The sequence below is a fragment of the Lontra canadensis genome, unplaced genomic scaffold (genome assembly GCF_010015895.1).
Source record: "Lontra canadensis isolate GAN:19392208 unplaced genomic scaffold, GSC_riverotter_1.0 scaffold71, whole genome shotgun sequence".
NCBI lineage: Eukaryota > Metazoa > Chordata > Mammalia > Carnivora > Mustelidae > Lontra > Lontra canadensis.
Genome location: NW_022631065.1, coordinates 4,969,351 through 4,989,004, shown reverse-complemented (window position 1 = coordinate 4,989,004; position 19,654 = coordinate 4,969,351). Strand labels below are relative to the sequence as shown.

At 35.9% G+C, this 19,654-nt stretch overlaps 1 protein-coding gene across 1 annotated transcript; it reads right to left on the bottom strand.

Annotated features, from left to right (window-relative positions):
- Nucleotides 1-14,126: 14,126 nt before the first annotated feature.
- LOC116881062 (sperm-associated antigen 1-like) lies at nt 14,127-15,366 on the bottom strand. The gene is given in 2 exon segments (XM_032880594.1): nt 14,127-14,500; nt 14,503-15,366. Coding segments are annotated over 2 exon segments (1,203 nt in total). The 5' UTR covers nt 15,350-15,366; the 3' UTR covers nt 14,127-14,144.
- Between the last annotated feature and the right edge of the window lie 4,288 nt (nt 15,367-19,654).

The window sequence follows — 19,654 nt, the reverse complement described above, 5'->3', positions numbered from 1 at the left end:
CTCAGTGGCTTGCACATCAATAGACTTGTTGATTTTTTTCTTGATTGACTTATAACAAACAGTGTTTCTAAGACATCCAGGGGAGAAAAGGCTGTAAAATACTATTCAGAGTTCCTTCATATGATATACTTTTTAAGGAAAGAGCAAATAGTCGCCTTTGTTTTTTCTTGATATGTCAAATATTCTAGAAGTATGCATAAAAATAAATGCTCATAGTCCTTTATTAAGAGGAACATAGAGAGTCAAGACTTATTCACATTAAGAAAACAGAACAAAACAACAAAAAACACCACTGCAGCCACCACAACTACCAACAACTAATTACTAATTTGCTGGGCTCTTTACCCTATTGTCAAGACAAGGAAATTTGATATTACAAAAGTCACGCACAGAGATGGGAATAAACGGTTGTGTAAACTCACAGGTCATGGGAAATACTTTAAGAACGTTAGATCTACTGTTATTTTAAGGAAAGTTGTTTCCCTTGTTCATGGTTGAATGTAAATCTCAGTTTATCATCATGATAGTTGCCATGTATAGGAAAGTAAAAAAAAAAAAGGAATAAATTCATGAAAAGAAGATCAACTTTGTGCAAAAGAGTAAATGAAAGTTGCAGGGAAGTAGGCTGCAACTAAAGAGACAATGGGAGAAAACACTGAAACAATGGGTTGATATAAGGGAACAAACTGGAGACCATCATGAAGGCAGAGTTACCACTAATTCTCTTGTTCACTGTGCATCCCACTGCCAAGTCTGGAAGGCCAGACAAATAAGACTTCTGCTGTGATTTTGTTTTGTTTTGTTTTGTTTTATTTTTAAATCTCAGCTTTCCCCTGGTTGTTGCCATCATGATAACTACAACTGGTGGAATGCCCAGGGTTATTAGAGGGAGACTGAAAGATGGGATTAGGAATATATAACTAGCACCTCTACCTGAGACTGTGGACACAACTTTGGTTCCTTCTGTGGGTACTGTGAATGTGAAAAGCTATAATCAATGCAAGAGTCATTTTGAGTGTGGTTCTAAGATAAGTGAGATTTCAACATTTGACTTTGTGGAAGGAACTGATATAAAAGAAATCCTGGTACCAGGAAACTCAGAGAAATGCAGGGCTACCCAAAAAACACTGAGATTGATGATAAATCCTGACCATAGTCCTATGAGATTAAAAAAAAATTGTCATATCAATACATATTTGTTGAACACATTTTGTATGCAGAGAAAGTAAAAGTGAGAAACCTTGCCTCCCTGGACTTTATAGAGAATCAGTCAATAAAATAGGCTGTGATTATAATCAAAGCAGTTAAAAGTTAACATTTGAATGACTAAAATAAAAATGACTAAAAATAACAAGTGTTGGTGAGGATATCGAGAAAAAGGAATGGCACTGTTGCAGGGAACATAAATTGGTATGGCCACTGTGGAAAATAGTACGGGGGCTCCTCAAAAAATTAAAAATAGAAATACCATATGCTCCAATAATACCACTATTAGGTATTCACACAAAGAAAGTGAAAACACTTAGTTTGTTATTGTTGTTGTTGTTGTTTTAAAGATTTTATTTATTTATTTGACAGACAGAGATCACAAGCAAGCAGAGAGGCAGGCAGAGAGAGAGGAGGAAGCAGGCTCCGCTCCCGAGCGGAGAGCCCGATGATGCAGGGCTAAATCCCAGGATCCTGGGATCATGACCTGAGCCGAAGGCAGAGGCTTTAACCCACTGAGCCACCCAGGGGCCCCGAAAACACTAATTTGGAAAGCTGTATGAACCCCCATGTTTATTGCAGCATTACTTACAACAACCAAGATGTGGGAGCAACAATAGACAAGTATCCATCAATAGACAAATGGATAAGGAAAATGGGTTATGTGCATTGGAATATGTGCATTGGAATGTGCATTGGAATATTACGCAGTCATAGTAAAGTATTAGATTGTGTTGTTTGAAGCAACATGGATGGACCTAGTGAAGTCAGGCTGAGAAAGACAAATGCCATATGAGTCCACTCAGAAATGGAATGTAGACAAATAAAAAAAATTAAAAAAACATATACACAAAAAGCAGAATTAGACCTATAAATACAGAGAACAAACAGCCAGAGGGAAGTGGGGTGGGATATTAGGCAAAATAGATTAAGGGGAGAGGGAGATACAGGCTTCTAATGATGGAATGAAGAAGTCACAGAAATAAAAGGCAGAACATAAGGAATATAGTCAATGATACTGCAATAGTGACATAATATGATAGCAGCTACCCTTGTGGTGAACATAGTGTCAAGTCACTAAGTTGTACACTTGAAACCAACATTATGCCAACTATACTCAAATTAAGAATAAATAAATAAAAGTTAACATTTGGGTACACATTAGGCTCTAGGCACTACAATATGTTTTTTGATTGTGTTATATTTGCTATGTACCCTACTGATTAATTTAATTATCTTTTTACCCTCATATTGCTAAATGAGGAGACTGGACTATAGAAAGGTTAAACAACATCATGCAACTGACATACAAGAAATTTGGTGTTCAAGATTATACAGTTTTAGTCCAAAGTTCTGCAGTTAGGGGTGGGATTTGAGTCAAGTTCAAGGAAATTTTGAGAATTAAAGAGGGAAAAAATATATATATCTAATAAATAGTTAAGCTAAATTATGAAGGTTTCTGGCTCTGTCAAAAAGTAGTATTTCTTAGTTGACTCATTCTTTGATATAACAAACCATGTATCTACTACTCATTTTCACTGTGGTATTTTCAGTATTTCTGAGGACAGAAATACTCTAAGCATCTGATCTTGCTTGATTACGTATATATTTTGAAAAAAATATTTTAACTTTAATATTAATTTAATATTAATCACTAAAGTAACATAATTTTCCTTCAATGTCCTTGGGGAGGAAAACACGTATGAAGAAGATATAATGTATTAACTCCCTGCAAATCTTATAATTTAATAACACCTAAATAACATGTTACAATTTAATAACACCTAAAGCAAAGCATAAATTCAAATTAATAAATTAAGTCAGTATACCTGGACAATAAACATTTGATAAAAGCATGTCAGTTTGGGCTTAAGCAGAAGTGGTGCCATGCACAGAGGAAACTACTAACTAGAAGCAATTGACAAGAAAAGGGAATCCGACCGAAGATCTCCAACAGTTCAAGTTCTCTGAATTTCCAGCATTAAATTTTCTCAAAGATAAAGGTTCAAGTTTATTTTCATTGAATTTACTGTATTGCCTGCATCACTACCTATATAGGGATTAAATTACTCTCCAAACTGTGTACTTTTTTTATTGAAAAGAATATTTTCAATCTTAACATTAAAAAATATTAAAGCAAAAATGTATTTCATAACCCTTGACACAGTACGTTTTTCACTTTTGTCTTATCTCTAAGACCTTCATCTCTTTCAAGAAGAGGCTGATCATTTCTCTAATTCCTAAAGTAAGCAGGACTTTAATATTCATGGGGTTGACTTACATAACAGTCCCTGGTCCTCATTTTAAAATTTTTGTTCAGCTATGCTTTCCTTCAGCCACCCGCACTATGACCTAACTGATCTGGGCCAACTCTGTCCCCCTGTCTGCAATCGCCATTGGACTAGTCAGAACATAGTTATCTGGTGGAGAGTTAGAGGCACAGGAGAGAAACACATGCGAGCAAGCAAATTTTTAAGCCTCTGCTACTATAACGTCTGTTAAGGGCCCGTGGATTAAAACAAGCCATAAGATCAAGGTCAAATTTATGAAGCAGGAAATACATTCCATTTTCAACAGAAGAGACTGTGAAGTCAAATGTAAATTACTGTAGATAGAGGAAGCGGCAAAGGAATGGAGCCAATATGTGATTTGCTGTATATATTAGTCAGGGTTCTCTAGAGAAAGAGAACCAAAACCAATGTGTAGATACGTATGCAGGAATGGAGGGAGCAGGAGGGAGAGAGGGGGAGAGAGAGACGGAGATTTATTTTAAGGAATTGGCTCACGAGACTGTGGAGGCTGACAAGTCCAAAATCTGCAGGGCAGGCTGACAGGCTGGAGACTGAGAGAAGTTTATTTTACAGCTCAATTCTTAAGGCAGTCTGGAGGCAGATTTCCCTCTTTCTTGGGACATCTCAGTCTTTCTCTCTTTAGGTCTTTAACTAATGGGATGAGATTCACCCATATTATGGAGGTTAATCGGCTTTACTCAAAGTTTACTGAGTTAAGTGTTAATCTTATCTAAAAAAAAAAAAACACCTTCACGGCCACCTCAGGATGAGTGTTTGATAAAATATCTGGTTACATGGCCAAGCCAAGTTGACACAGAAAATTATTCACTACACCATAGTTATTAAAGGCAGAGAAAAAGATTTGGATATTAGTCAGTAAAAAAAAACCCAACATGCCCATCTAAAGTACTTTATTTACCCAGCATCACTTATTTATCCAAAAGTTCAACTAGTCTCTCCTTTTGGCTATTTTCTTCCTGCATAACAGGCCCCGGTCCTGCTTAAAAATTTAAAAATCAGTTTGTAGTGTGGCAGTCCTTATTGAGAAAGGAGATTTATAGGTGCAGGGACATTTATAAGTCAGGTTAAGAGGCAAATCCTAACAGGTGCTACAGGTGAGCACAAGAAGCTGTAGACTGCTCTTTTAATTTCAGTGGCTTCATTGCTTCCTTCTGTGAATGACAATGATTGGCAGTATGTTCTAGCTTCTCCTCTTATATGCCATGAGTGTCTGTTAAATATGCATTAGCAAAATTTTCCTAGTAACAATCAGTGAAGTGAAAAGTCATGTTTTGTCTAATTTCCTAAAATTAAAAAGTCAAGAAAACAAAACAAAACAAAGCATTAAGTTCCCTCAAACACACATTCTCCTTTAGGTTTTATTTTCACTTTTCTAGCTACCAGTAACACCAAACCCACAGAATACGCCTGGCATGGGGGGCCTGGCACAAAATAAACCTTCAATAATGGTTGTCTATTCTTATAGATCTCCTTTCCATATTTTCTACTTTCTTTTTAAGGAATCATTATAAAAGATGATTTTTTTTTTCAGATTATCATTCAGCAGTGTTGAAATCTTGGACTTCTAATTTAATTCATTGTGGAATTTATTTATTTATTTTTTTATTGGTTTTTGTTTTAGTTCAACTTTGGAAAATTTCCTTTTGCATCCCAAATTGTGGGAATATTCTTATAGGGGCTCTTGCTAAGAGCCTAAGGAGTATCAACAATTTAGGGGAGACATTCTTGCTAGTATTTCTGATTATAATTTTCTGCTCAAGGCTTTAGAATAAATTTAATTCCCAATTTTAAGGGATATTTACAGTCTAAATTATCAGAGATCACCTCCAACAGCAGTTCTTAAACTTGGCTGCACTTTGGAATTGCCTGTGGAGCTTTAAATAAAGATGGGTGCCCACAGAGATTCCAATTTAATTAGTCTGCCAGACATGGCTTTGGCAGCCTTGCTTTTTGTTCCTTTGATGTGCATTTGTTTGTTTGTCAGCTCCCCAGGTGATGCTAATATGCAGCCAAATTTGAGAATCTCTACCTTAGAGATATTGCTTGGTTGACTCTCTCTTCTCTTGGCTGGTCCAAACTTTCGCCAAGGGTGCAGCATTTTCCTGTAGGATGCTGGCATTATGGAGGTCTCTATTTACACTCCCATCACCTTCTCTAGTATCCTGGGAAGATTTCAAATCCCAAGCCTCTAGATGACAAGGAACAATAACCTCCAGGGTCAGTACAGTCCAGTGGTAGCTGCAGTGTTAGTCTGTGCATTTGCCGATTTGTCAATTTCCTTTCCTTTTTAAAAAGGTGGGTAATTTCTCTTTCTTTTCTTTTTTCTTTTTTCTTTTCTTTTCTTTCTTTCTTTCTTTCTTTCTTTCTTTCTTTCTTTCTTTCTTGTAAGCATATTAAATCTATCTTGTTTTATTTTATCCCCAAATTGTGCTTATTGCCAGAAGTTTTTCTCACTGTATCCCATTATTTCTTTTTATTTTTCAAACTCAATTCAAATGTCACCTCTTGGAGAAAGCATTTCCTTTTAGTCAGATGTAAATGACTTTCTCTGGATTCTAGCAGCACCATGTGCTACCTGCGTCAAGCTATGTATGACCATCATATGATATTTAATATGCATACCTGTCATTTTGGTAGACAGTACACTACTTGAGGTCCATTGACAATGTCCTAAATAATATAGACATCAGGTCATTAACACAGTCCCATTATCACAGTCTGTGGCACCAAGATACTAAACAATAGTAAGAAGATAAACTGGATATACTGAGATCTTAAACTGTGGTTTAAAAAAGAAGATACTGGGTTGCCCAGGTGGCTCAGTGGGTTATGCCTCTGCCTTCAGCTTAGGTCATGATCTCAGGGTCCTGGGATAGAGCCCTGCATCAGGCTCTCTGCTCAGCAGCGAGCCTGCTCTACCACCCCCCCCCCCCCGCCCTGCTCTGCCTGCCTCTCTGCCTACTTGTGATCTCTGTTTGTCAAATAAAGTCTTAAAAAAAAAAAAAGGGAATACTATGCAAGCAGTTGTTTCATAAATGCATATGGTATCAAGATTTGTTAAGAGATAGAGGCTGGAATCTGTGCTGACCCAGGAGCCACTGACCATGGGTGGCTATTTTAATTTATATTTAATTACTTAACAAAAAAATTAGTTCCTCATTCTCACTAGAGCCAAATGAGGCTAGTGACAACTGTACTGGACAACACAGATGTAGAGTAACACTCATCATTATAAGAAGTTCTATAGGACAGAAATAAGCTGCCTCTTTTTGAGGCAGTCAGTTCCATTACTTATGAAAATTATTCCAAAGGATCTTACTGCTAAATCTCAAAAGTAGGTTTTGAACTAAATTATAATCAAATCAGTTGAAACACAAATGTTAGCTGATTTCTCATATCATACAGTTGCAGAGGATTTTACATGTATTTAGACTTTAAATAGCATCACGTTGAACTTTCTCACTTTATAGTTAAGCAACCTAAGATTCAGAGAGGTTTAGGAGCTTTGTCAAACTCACCAGATAGTTCAAATAAGAGGAAGTAAATTGCAATGGAGAGAAACCAACCCAAATTTAGGCACTCTGCTCCACAGAGGAATTAGGCACATTTGAGTTTACACATGAGCCTACACATTTACAGAGCATTTACCTGCTATAGACAGCATGGAAGGGCCTCATTTGTGCCTCTATAAACCCAACATGATATTCAGTTATGTGTGAGTGCAAGAACTATGGAAAACAAGGTGGCATCAAAAATTCTGTCAATGCTTGCTGCTTGGGTACAATCTTTGGGAGTCTCTGCCTTAGATTAGCTCTGTGTTTCCAGAGTTGGATCACATACATCCCTGGTATAATACTTAGCATTGAAATAAATCAGCACTCCCTCTATGTTCCATCAGACCTCCACAGCCTCTAAGGACAACAGCAACCCAAGATGTTTATATTCCATTTCAAATGTACATGCTTTTACACAGCTCATGGTTATGAGAATGTCTTTGTATATTCATAAGGCTATTCATCAAGTGCAGGAAACCAGTTCTGTTTGATAATTATTACCATAGAAATTAAAATAAATGTCAGAATGGAGTTTTTAAAATATACTCCTTGGGAATACTTTCTCTTCAATTAAATGAATCTTAGGCAAAATCATTTCCTTTGGAACTCGCAGTTTTTATTAACCTAGACTCTTTAGTGATTTTTTTCAGAAAATGCTCACCTAAGAGACATTTTATTTAATAGGTATACCTCACACACAATGTGCACCCCACTTCCAGCATTTCTCCCTTAAGGTAGAAAATAGATTAGTAATATTTATCAATAGGAAACTATGTGGAACTTAGAAAAAAACAAAACAAAACAAAAAAAAAACCAACCAGCAAGTCTGGTGACTAATTAAAGAGTGAGCAGCTGTACACCTATTGACCAATTTCTCTCTGTATTTCAATTTTATTTTTTGTTTTATTTTTGAGTGTCAGAAAGTCTGTATTATCTAGCTTGAAAATTTCTTCGGTTTCTGTGGGCCTCAGATTGGTGAATCTCAGAAACATATTTACTCTCAGGGATGTTATAGAGTTAGGGCAAACCAACCTCAATGGCTTCCTCCATTGTTTTTCACAAGAGAAGATGGGGACTTTGATGTAGTTTAGACTGAAAACTTTTCTCCAACATTGGCAAAAGTGATCAGTTGAGTATAATGTGCCATAATTCTCAGAGTCACCTTCCCTAGTAATATTTTCAGAAGACAGAAGAAATAATTTTTGAAATTGGAGCTTTAACCATCCTGCATGAGTGAGTCACGACAAGGGCCTAGAGTTGTGGTAGAAGCAGGGAATTGCACGAGGAGGCAGATGAATGCCAAAGATGAAAAGAAGGGAAGAAAAAAGAGAAGGGAAGAAAGAAGGAAGGAGGGAAGGCAAGAAGGGAGGAAAGGAGGAATGAAGAAAATAAATTGTAGTCAAAAATGACAGAAGAAACTAGCCATAAGTTGATCATATGTTGGGAGGAAAAGAGGCTGAATCTGCTGCTTACTTCTTTTTAACGAATTCACTGACCATTTTAGCATATGTAGACACTTTCTCTCTTACTATGATGATAGAATCAAAAAGCATGCACAAAACAAATGTGGTCCAAAGAAAGCAGAGTAAAAGAGGTTACCCCCAGTACAAGAGAAGATTGGAATAACACTGAGTTTGTCAGCAAAGCCAGCCAGAGCAGAATGGGGGTCTTGAGTGAATTAGGGTCTATTTGGAAGGTGTTCTTGATTGCACCACCAATATTGGAAATACTCCTTGATTTTTAGTTTCTAGAACTTATTACTACTCCATCATTTGCATAGTTCAAAAGAAGCTAGTTTAGTTACTAATTTGTCAGATTCCTAGTGCATAAAAGCCAAAGTAATAGCAGGTCGTGATAAACTAGAAAATACATGGAAAAGAGTGAAATATAAACATGTAAAAATTATTTTAATCCATGCTCCTCTCTTCTCTCACTGAAATTCTTACCTTTCCTTGAAAGTAGGTATCAGTTTCCATTTTAACTATAAGAATACTTTCAACAATTTTGGCTTATTGTGTCTTCTTATTCTCTGACTCTATGATTCTTATTATATGAACAACACATTTTGGTATTTAGTCATATGTTATCTTACATTAATATTTTGTGTACATTTGAATATACATTGTTTCCCCCAGAAGACAGGTACCAACTTTTAATTTCTTTCAACTTCCACCTAGTACCTCACATAGGGCTAAGTATATGAAAGTGCTCACCTCACACTTCATGATTTCAAAATTTACTATACATCTACAATAACCCAAACAAGGTAGCACTAACATACAGGCAGACATATGAATCAATGTAATGGAATTGAGAGTGAAGAAATAAACCCATACATCTCTGGTCAATTGAATTTTGACAAGGGTGCCAAGTACATTAAATTAGGAAATAATAATCTCTTCAGCTGCTGAAAATCTATATATCCACATGTGAAAGGATAAAAGATCCCTACCTCTCACCATATATAAAAATTAAATGAAAATGGATAACTGACCTAAATATAATAGCTGAAACCATAACTCTCTTAGAAGGAAACTTTCATAGGGGTAAATCTTCATGACCTTAGGTTTGGTAACAGATTTTTTTTTTTAAAGGAAGAAAACTCATGTTATAGGGAAGTGCTATCCATGTCTATAGACTTAACTTCTCTGGCCTTGTAAACTGAATGGACATGAAGACATATGCCCTCGATTTTCCAAGAACTTTTATTTCAAATCATTTTCAGAACAAGCACTGTTGTTATTGTTAGGCAGTACATCTTAAATTTAGATTCAGAAAAACATTCATCAGAAGGAAAATACATAAAAATAAGTACCCTTCAAGTTACACGGATCCTGCAGACATACTAAACAATCAACTTCTGGTCCTGGTGGGCATATTGATTATAACCTATTATTGAGAAGTGAGTGAGTTATGTATCTTACAATACACAGCATTAGCTCTGGTGATTGCTTCTCTGAGTTAATTATGGTCAGCTGGATTTCTAGGAACTAATTTGAGCTATTTTCATGTTTTGTTTTTCTTAGGACTGTGCAAGACTTATTTAGCTGGAATTTCTTAAAATGTTTTTAAAGTTTTAGAAGTCAGGCCCCTAGTAATATTGGGCAATGACTGGCAGTTAGCCATTGGATCTTTTGGTTTTAATGTGGTGATGGATTCTTAGATATGATACCAAAAGCATGAGCAAAAGGAAAAATAGGTAAATTATATTTCACACACAGACACACACACACACACACACAAAACCCTTTTGTTTTCAAAGGGCATTATCAAAACAGTGGGTGGACAGCCTACATGAGAGAAAATATTTACAAACAATATCTGATAAAGGTATAATACCCAGAATCTATAAAGAAAATTTATAACTCAAGAATGAAAAGACAAAAAACTCAACTAAGAAGTTAACAAAAGACTCACATAAATGTTTCTCCAAAGAAGTTTTATAAATAGTCAATAAGCAATGAAAGGATGTTCAACATCATTAGTAATTTGGGAAATACAAATCAAAACAATGAGGTATACCATCAGGATGAGTACAGTCAAAACAACAGAAAATAAAAAGTGTTAGAGAGATTGTAGAAAAATTGGAACTCTCATCAATTGCTGGTGGGAATGTAAAATAGTTTTCTCCCTGTGGAAAACAGTTTGGCAGTTCCTCATAAGTTAAATATAAAATTACTATATGGCTGAGCAATTCCACCCCTAAGTAAATAACCAAAAAAACTGAAAACAAATATCCAAACAAATACATGCACACACATGTTCAGAGCAGCATGATTCACAACTACCAAAAAGGTATAAATAGCCCAAGTGTCTGTCAGTGGAGGAGTGGAAAACCAAATTGAGGTCGATCCATAAAACGCCATATTATTTAGGCATAAAACAGAATGGTGTACTGATATATTTGACATTGTGAATAAACCTTGAAAACATGCCATTGGAAACAAGCCATATATAGAAGGTCACATATTGTACTCTTCCATTTACATGAAATATCTAGAATAGAAATAGGAAGCAGATTGATGGTTTCCTGGGGCTGGGGTGAAGAGGATATGGGGAGCAGCCACTGCTTAATGTGTACAGAGTCCCCTTTGGGAATGACAAACATTTTGGAAGACAGATTAATGGTTGCACAAAACTATAAATGTACTATGTGCTATTGAATTGTTCACTTTTTGAAATGGCCAGTTTTATGTTATATAAATATCACCTCAACTATGAAAAAGGTTTTCAACAATTATGACCCATACTGATATATTCATTAATTTTGGATGTATAATTATAAAAGATAATTTGTAAGCACATTTGATATTTGAAAAATATCTCCATTAGTTTATTTTCGAACTTGCAATGTTTTCTTGGTCTAGACATGCTTTTAGATATCAGTGGAATAATCCTAACATAAGCCCATTGAAAGTACCAGGATGGTGGGCAGATAGGGAAGGTGATGCAGTGGAAAGCCCAGGGATTAAGGAAGCAAATGCCAACAGCCAACTATTCCTGCAATTTATACTGAGTTTAACCTTTCCTGTCAATGAAAGACTGATCAAGTAAGCAGAGTTTTTCAACCTCAGCATTGTTGTTACTTTGAACTAGATAATCTTTAAGAAGACTGTGCTGTGCATTGTAAGATATTTAGCAGAATCTCTGGCCTCTACCAACTAGGTGTCAGTAGCAACCACTTCCCTCCTCACTTGCCAGATTCCAGTGGAAGAGGGAGGGGCAAAATTACCTGTGGTTGAGAACTACCAGTATAGAGTGAGATCTTTGGAAGTTTTAAAGCAGAGTTTTCTAAACAGTGATGGTGTCTACAGTGTCACTAGTGGGGGTGGGGGGAGTTTGAAAAAAGATTTTGTTGTGATCATGGTTAATGATCCTTTTTTGAATGCAAAGGACCTGCTCATTTTTAAATAAAAAGTTTTTAAACCCTTTTATTTAATTGGTAATTGTATTTAACATTTTTTAGTTTAGTTTTTTTTTTTTTTTTAATGTTCTTGACATTGACATATCCTCAACATCTATTTTGAAATTTTCTGGCTTGGTAAAAAACCCTAAAATATTGGGACTCACTGCTTTAGATCAGAGCAAATACATTGTTTTCCTTCAGTCAGCTTTGAATAGTATTTTTGGATCTATACAGACCTAATTGCCACGTAACTAGCTCAAATCAGAGAGTCACTTTTAAGAGCCAAGATGAGACAACAATAGAGAAAACTTCTCTTAACGCTGAGGCTAAAAACTGGTAGCCTACAATTCCTACATGGCTGGCAGATGCTCTCTGTAGGACAGCATAATTATTTTAAAGCTGTGATTTAATTGTTAACATTCAAATGTAAGATTTTAAAGATTCACTTAATTATATAAGAGACAAAGAGGGAGAGAGAGCAGGGAGAAGGGCAGAGGGAGAGGGAGAGAGAGAAACTACAGGCGGACTCCCAGCTGAGCGTGGAGCCAGACAACGCACGGAAGATGTGGAATAGCGCAGGACTCAATCCCAGGACCCTGAGATCATGACCAGAGCCAAAATCAAGTGCTTAACTGACTCAGTTACCCAAGTGCCCCAAATGTACAATCTTACATTGAAACCTACAATGCTCGCTACTCTTTAATAACGTTAGACCTACATTTTGACATGGCAAAAGCAGCTGGAGCTGAGAAACTTGTTCCCATTCAATAATGGTATGCATTTACCACTGGGCCCATTTCTTTCCATCACCTCTTAAATTTGTCCTACTTGACTCATTTGTGCTATTCTTAGAACACATTGTTAAGAATAACAAATTGTTCTTGTTATAGCAAATTATTATTATACTGTTCTCTGCCTTTGCACTAGCCAGAATGAGATTGTTTGGTCAAAAGAAACGTTATCTAATAAAAGAAGTCTCCATTTCATTCTTTTTCAAAGCTCTTTAAAGCTCATCTTCCAAATACACTGATGGTAAAAAATAATCAATTTAAAGAAAAATCAAGCCAGTATTTTGGAAATTTTGTTATTTTGTCCTTTTTATTTGTTTTATGTTTAATTCAGGACAAGAATAAATCAAGTTTCTGCTTTTAACTGTGTAATTCAGCTAGGTTTTAAGTATTTTTTTTTTCTTCCTCCATCTACCTAAAGGGTATATCTAGATTCAGGGGTAATAGTAGATCATCAGGAAATTGAGAGCCACTCACAAGGGGAGGGACTGATTGATGGAGTTTATCAGGATTTGACAGGGGAAGATACTATATACATTTTAAAAAATTCAGTAGGTAGTTCTAAGAAACGTTCCTCTAATACCCCAAATTACTCCCAAAGAGAGTTATTTATTTTGAACCTTTCTAAACTTACCCAAAAAAGCTTGGAAATCCTTCCTGATTTTTAAACATACATGAGTGGATGCATATAGGGAATGGCTAGTAAAAAGCCATATTACTAAGAGCTCTGATGAATAAAGAATTAAATTAGCCCCAGAAATGGGATCAATAATCACAATTTAAAAAAGTCTTTTCTTCTTTCTCTGCAATTCTCCTCAATGATTTTGTCTGCATTCCATTTATCTTAACTCAGAAGCAAACATGAAACAGGATAATAAACTAAAAAACAAAATTAAAACAAAACTTATTGGATTAATACCCATACCTCTGAATGAAACATTTTATATTTTGAACAATAGCCTTTTTTATATCTAACCCACTTAAAGTAGTTGGCATTTCCTTTCTCATTCCTTGATTTCCTAATGGATGATTCTTTCATTTTATTTCTCTTGTTACCTTTCCCCTATTATTACATACATCTATCAGTCACTTTCAAAAAAAAAAAAAAAAAGGCAGCTTTGAAAATAAATAAATCGTCACTAGCCACACTTTCCCTCCAATCCAGTTTAATATAATTGCCTATCACTCAAATCTAACTTCCACTTGCTGCCTTTTTTTTTTTTTTTTTTTTTCCCAGCTCAGGTCATGATCTCAGGGTCAAGATTGGTTCTGCTGCTGGTATCGATCCTCTCTCTCCCTCTCCTTCTGCCCCTCCCCTTGTCTCTCTCCCTAAGAAAAAAAAAAAAAAAAAACTTGTTTGTGGATTTACATGGTGCAGCTAGAAAAGTTTTGGCGGACTAAGAATTTGGGTAGAAATAGAAAATTTGAGCCAGCCCATACAAAAAGGGAGGTTTTTGCGTAACCAAAAGAGGAAAAATGTTTTACTCTTATCTCCACTGCAGTCTTCCTGGGCTCTTCCGCTGTCCGTCCCACATTCATCCTCTGAGTTTTCTATCTCCTGGATAACCATTCTCTTCCCTTTGGTTTGAGCCCTAGATGCAGGTTCAGAATTTTTCAGATCTCTCTCAACCTCCGACAAGGACTTTTTGGCCAACTCGTTATCAGGTTCAACATTCAGTACTTTATTCAAATCTTCTATAGCTTCCTGGAGCTTGTTCTGATGTTTATATGTAGGCGCAGAAGAGCTTTCAAGTTCCCAGGTTCTAACTCCAAGACCTTTTCATAATCCCGGAAAGCACTGTTCCAGTTCTGTAGTTTGAGTTCTGCTTGAGCACGGTTGTTACAGACCGCCACGGTGGGGAGCATGGATATGCTTCTAGTATAATACATCACAGCCTCTTCATAGTCCCCTGAGTTAAAAGCTTCATTTCCTTTTTCCTTTTCATGAGTAGCAAGAAAAGTCTTTTCCTTCTTAGTTAGACCTGCTGTGTCTATTCTTGTCTCAATTTTAGACAAATGTGACTTGTTGTTTACTATAGTTTTTTCTCTGTAATCTTCATCAATTTTTGAACATTCCTTTTCCACGTCAAACTTATCCCATTCTGCATAATCCCTCGGAATTTTCTTTTTAGGTCATCTGCTATTAGAATATTTTTCCTTACTAACATGAACACAGCTGTTTGAACCACGAACTGGAGGCAAATGATCTTCCATTGCTGGAGATGTTTCAGTTTCATGAAAGTGCATTTTATTTTCGTCTTTTTTAAGTTCCGACACCCAACTCTTTATATCACCGTCAATTTTTTCCCATTCTTCTGCTTTAAAACTGGCCGCTGTTGCTGCAGGTTTATCTTTTCTCAAAGCTCTACTTTCAGGAGCCAAGCCTTGAAGACGATTTTCACAGAATTCCGTAAGTTCAGGATAATATCCTTCCTCACCAGACCTGAGCACATAAAGTATTTTTTCCAAGTGTTTAACATCTGAACATTTTTCAATATACTTAAAATCCAAATGTTCCACAGGAATTTTAAATGTTTTTGTTGTTCCAAAGCCCCATAATGATGGATAATTGTTGGCAGTCATGGCTGGTTCGCAGACGCCACGCAGAGGATCCCACTTGCTGCTTAACCTGTATTTTCACTCTCATCTTATGGCCTAAAATCCAAAACACGTGATTGCTATGGCCAATTCTGCCTTTATTTCAATTAGATCATGTCTCTGAGCCTGAGTTTCCTCATTTGCAACCCTTAAATTTCATTCCACTACTTGCATTCTATGCTTCTCTAGGATCATATACCTATAGATTCAGATGATTCCCTATACCCACAATGCTCTGGCCTAGTGGACCAGGGCAGGAGCCCTGTGGCCGAAGCAAGATGAAGGCATACATTGCGCTTTGTCAAGGGTATTATGGTGGATGGCCAGGGGCCACTTGAAATTTTTACGGTGCATAATCTCTGCTCTTCCTATCTTTCCCTTTGGAACATTCATCCTTTAATCTCTCAGCAAATGAATGAAGAGATGAATGCCATGTCTGCTAGAAAATCTATTTGATTTCGCTGAATGAATTGGCTGACCAGATGAGAAGACGACATAAATCAAACTTGTTTACTTTCTAGACTAGTTGATAAATAAATCAATTCCTTTTTAGTGATTTTGCACTGAAGACAGAAACTGTATCAGTGTTATGGAGAAGGGTCCCCACTACAAACTCAGGAGAAAAATATCTTCTCATATTGGACTTGGGATTGATAAATATGGAGTAACAGATGTACAAATACAAATTTTTCTTTGGTTTAACTGAACTAAAATTATTCTTTGCATCACAGAGGCTTAGATTTTCCTAACAATATCTGCTCTCCTTCCACAATCTTATGGATACTGGAATTTATTTTTAGCTGGCAGGTTACTAACCTCACAAACCACCTACAGAGAATTGGAAAAAAAAAAAAAAAGGTTGCTGCTAAGGGAATGATATCTTTTGCATTCTTGACTTCATTTTAAACTGGAACCATCTTAATGTTGCCTTAATGCAAGGGAAAGAGAATGTTTGCGCTTAACAATACCTGGGGTTCTTTTAGCTGTCACTTAGCAAGATCCAAACATTTTATACAACATGCTTTTAGAAAACTTTTGACCTTTTTAGATTTTATTTTATTTTTTTAATTTTTGTACCAAATGTCAGGAACCATCAAAGCGCTTGTCTTAAGAGAAAAGGTCACTCCAAAGAAGAAAGTCCTGGGTTGAGTGACAGTGTTTCTCTTTGTCTAATCCTGTGTGTCAAGCACTGATTGTAGAGTGCCTGAATGATAGCTTACTTTCTGCACTGGTCCTGGATGTACAAGAATGTTTCAGGAACTTCCGCAGCTATTTCCTACCTATATCTGGTGAAATGTGACAATTAATCCAAATCCAACTGTCATAGTAAATGTAAGTCAGTATTTTGAAGTGCACAGCTCTTTGTGAAAGCCAGTTATATATACTCCAAATAGAGGAAGACTTTTTTTTTCTTTTTCTTTTTTTTTTTTTTGATAAGGTTCTTTTTTAAAAAATTATTTATTTATTCCTTTAAAATTCCTTTAAAAATTTTTAAGTGATTTATCACTGGCCTGGATTATCATTATGGAGGAACCACTGTGAACTAATTGACATTCAGGAGAATGGTTTTTGCTTATAACAATGTATCCTTGATTCACTATCAGTCTTACTGCAATTATATAATACAGTAAGTGTCTAAAAGCACAGGTCTGTTGCAATGAAACAGAATTACATTCAAGACTTTTCTTAAAAGCTAATTCTATAAGTAAATGAAGTCACACAAAGTAAGTATTATGAAATTATTGCAAGTATTATAAAATGCTATAGTTGTGATGGGCTTTCTTATTGACCATTAAAGAGCTGTTTTGTTTTGCAGAATAGAACATTGGGACTGAATGAAGCTGCAGCTAATCATATTGCCCAGGAACTGTAGCTCATTACTGACAAACTGGAGGCCAGAATCCTGTCTCAGGATCTCTTGTCCAGGGCATTCTGTGCTCATGCTGTTTGTGCCATCTAAAGTGCGCAGATGACCAGAATTTGAAATCTATTACTTGTACAAATAGTAATGATTGACTAGTTTGAGGAAATGTCACTGGTCACTGCTAAACCAATTTTTTAGTCTAGGCATTATGATCTTACAAGAGTAATGTAACCAAAGAAATTGTGACCATAAGATAACAAAGTTTATGATCTAGTTCTCAAGTTTGAGATTTAAGCAATCTATGATTTGTAATCTCAGAATATATACTATTGTACTCTATCCATGATATTTAGAAAGTATCTCAAGGTCTGAGAAGGATGTAGTTTTGAGCAATTAAAAACCATCAGGATTATAAATCTCAAAAAATTGTACATGCTAGCACTCAACACCATTTTTTAAAGTGTTTAGATAGCTGTTAGATGTGTTCTTAAGAGAAACTTTCTTGAGGGTATACATTCTGAAACTGTGAAACCCATAACAAAGAACTACCATGTTCTCTCAGGAATCAAATAATGATTCTAAGGTGGAAAAGGCAGGAGCTGTTAGTGTTGGCAAGCAAAGAAACATCAACAATGAGTGTGACTCAGGATTCTGTGACAGTAAGTGTCTCCATTTCATCCCCAGTTCATCCATCTACAATTATGTACCAGCCACTGAAGCTGGAGAGAGAAGTCTGAAATTTGAAACATGGTTGCAAATTAGAGCCCAAGTCAAGTAAAAATTATTTGTCACCAAAGTCTTGAAAATTTCCACGAAGAAACAAATAGTAATAATGCATCATGTCACCAGGATTACAATGAGGTTTAAACGTCATTAAAGTCAAACTTAATTTGACATCATTTTATCTGTATACAGTTTGCTTTCATTGGTATAAGATATTAGTATTACCTTATTTCCAATAGACTCTATAGTCAAACATATGACAAAAATAAAATCTGGAAGATTAAAAAATGGTCTGTTATAACCACAAGAATTTCAAGAAGACTCTGTTCTTGTGCAGAATTTAAGGGATGCTGGACCCATAGAGAATACCCAACAGCAGATCTTATCTGCCCAAAATATCAAAATATCAAGCTGAGTAAGAATAGGAAATCACTAGTAAAACGTTACACTTTTTGTCCACCAGAACACACACATCTGCCCTCCACCAAACCTCTCCTGCCTTTGTTCAGTGGGCCAGACACCTGCCTGCCACAACAGGAACAGTAATGACTTTCCTTCTTCCAAATCTTGTGCAAAAGCCTTTCATTGGTATAATATAAACTGGAGCCTTCCAAGGAAAGGGAATCTGGAAAATGTGTTTTTATAGCCTCCAATCTCTGCAATAGAGATGATGGAAAAAGTTATGCAGAATAATGCTAAGATACCGATAGGCAATACAGCATGATTTTTGTCATAAAGATAATGCAACTTGATGCAAGTATTCCTTATTACCTTTCTTTCTCTATTTTGGGGCTGTTTCTATTACATAAATAAATCCAGTTGTATATTGCCAGAAGTTGATTTGGTTAATGTCTACAAAGGAGATCTCCATCTTGGCTTCATTACTTTCTCATTTTGGTTTGGGGCATTGGCAAAGACAGGTTATTGCAATGAGTTATTGGAATCAAATTATTTCTTATTTGTGAAGACAATGGTCCAGGATTGAATAAATTTTACCTTTTAAAATGTTCCAGCCAAGATATTTGCATATTGTGATTTTATTTTTGAAAATGTAAATTGCAGTGTGGAATGGGACACAGTCTTTTTTGGAAATGTAAGTTTTAGTTAAACCCATGATTAGTATATGTTTCATAATAAAGAAGATCACCCTGTAGCAGTTGTCCTTCAAGTGAGGTTCCAAAACCAATAGCACCAATATCACAAGTTTGAAATACAAATTCTCTAGTCCCATCCCACTGGGTTTGAGCCCAAAGGTCTGCATTTTCAAACACTCTCAAGTAATTCTAAACCAAGATTAACTTGACAACTACTGGTCTACATTATGAAGAATTGGGAGAATCTGCTTCAAGATTTACATTTGACTCAGGAAAATACAATGTGAATATAGGAGAGGTGCGTATGCATTGGGTGTTATAATGAATCAACTTATCCTTATCCCAGAAACTGTTGGCATGATCCAGGAGACTCCACTAATCATTCCTCTTCCTTTTTTTCTCTTTTCTTCCTTCATTCTCTTTTAACCAACTGAGCTACTCAGGCGTTCCCATTCATTCACCTTTAATCTACAGGTTCTAGCATTTCAGTTGTAGTACTCTTTGTGATTAATATTTCCTAACAAGCTGCCTTGATGGACTTTTCCACTCAAATATCTAGGGCATGGAATTTTAATATATTTTATTTTATTTTATTCTTTAACACCTACC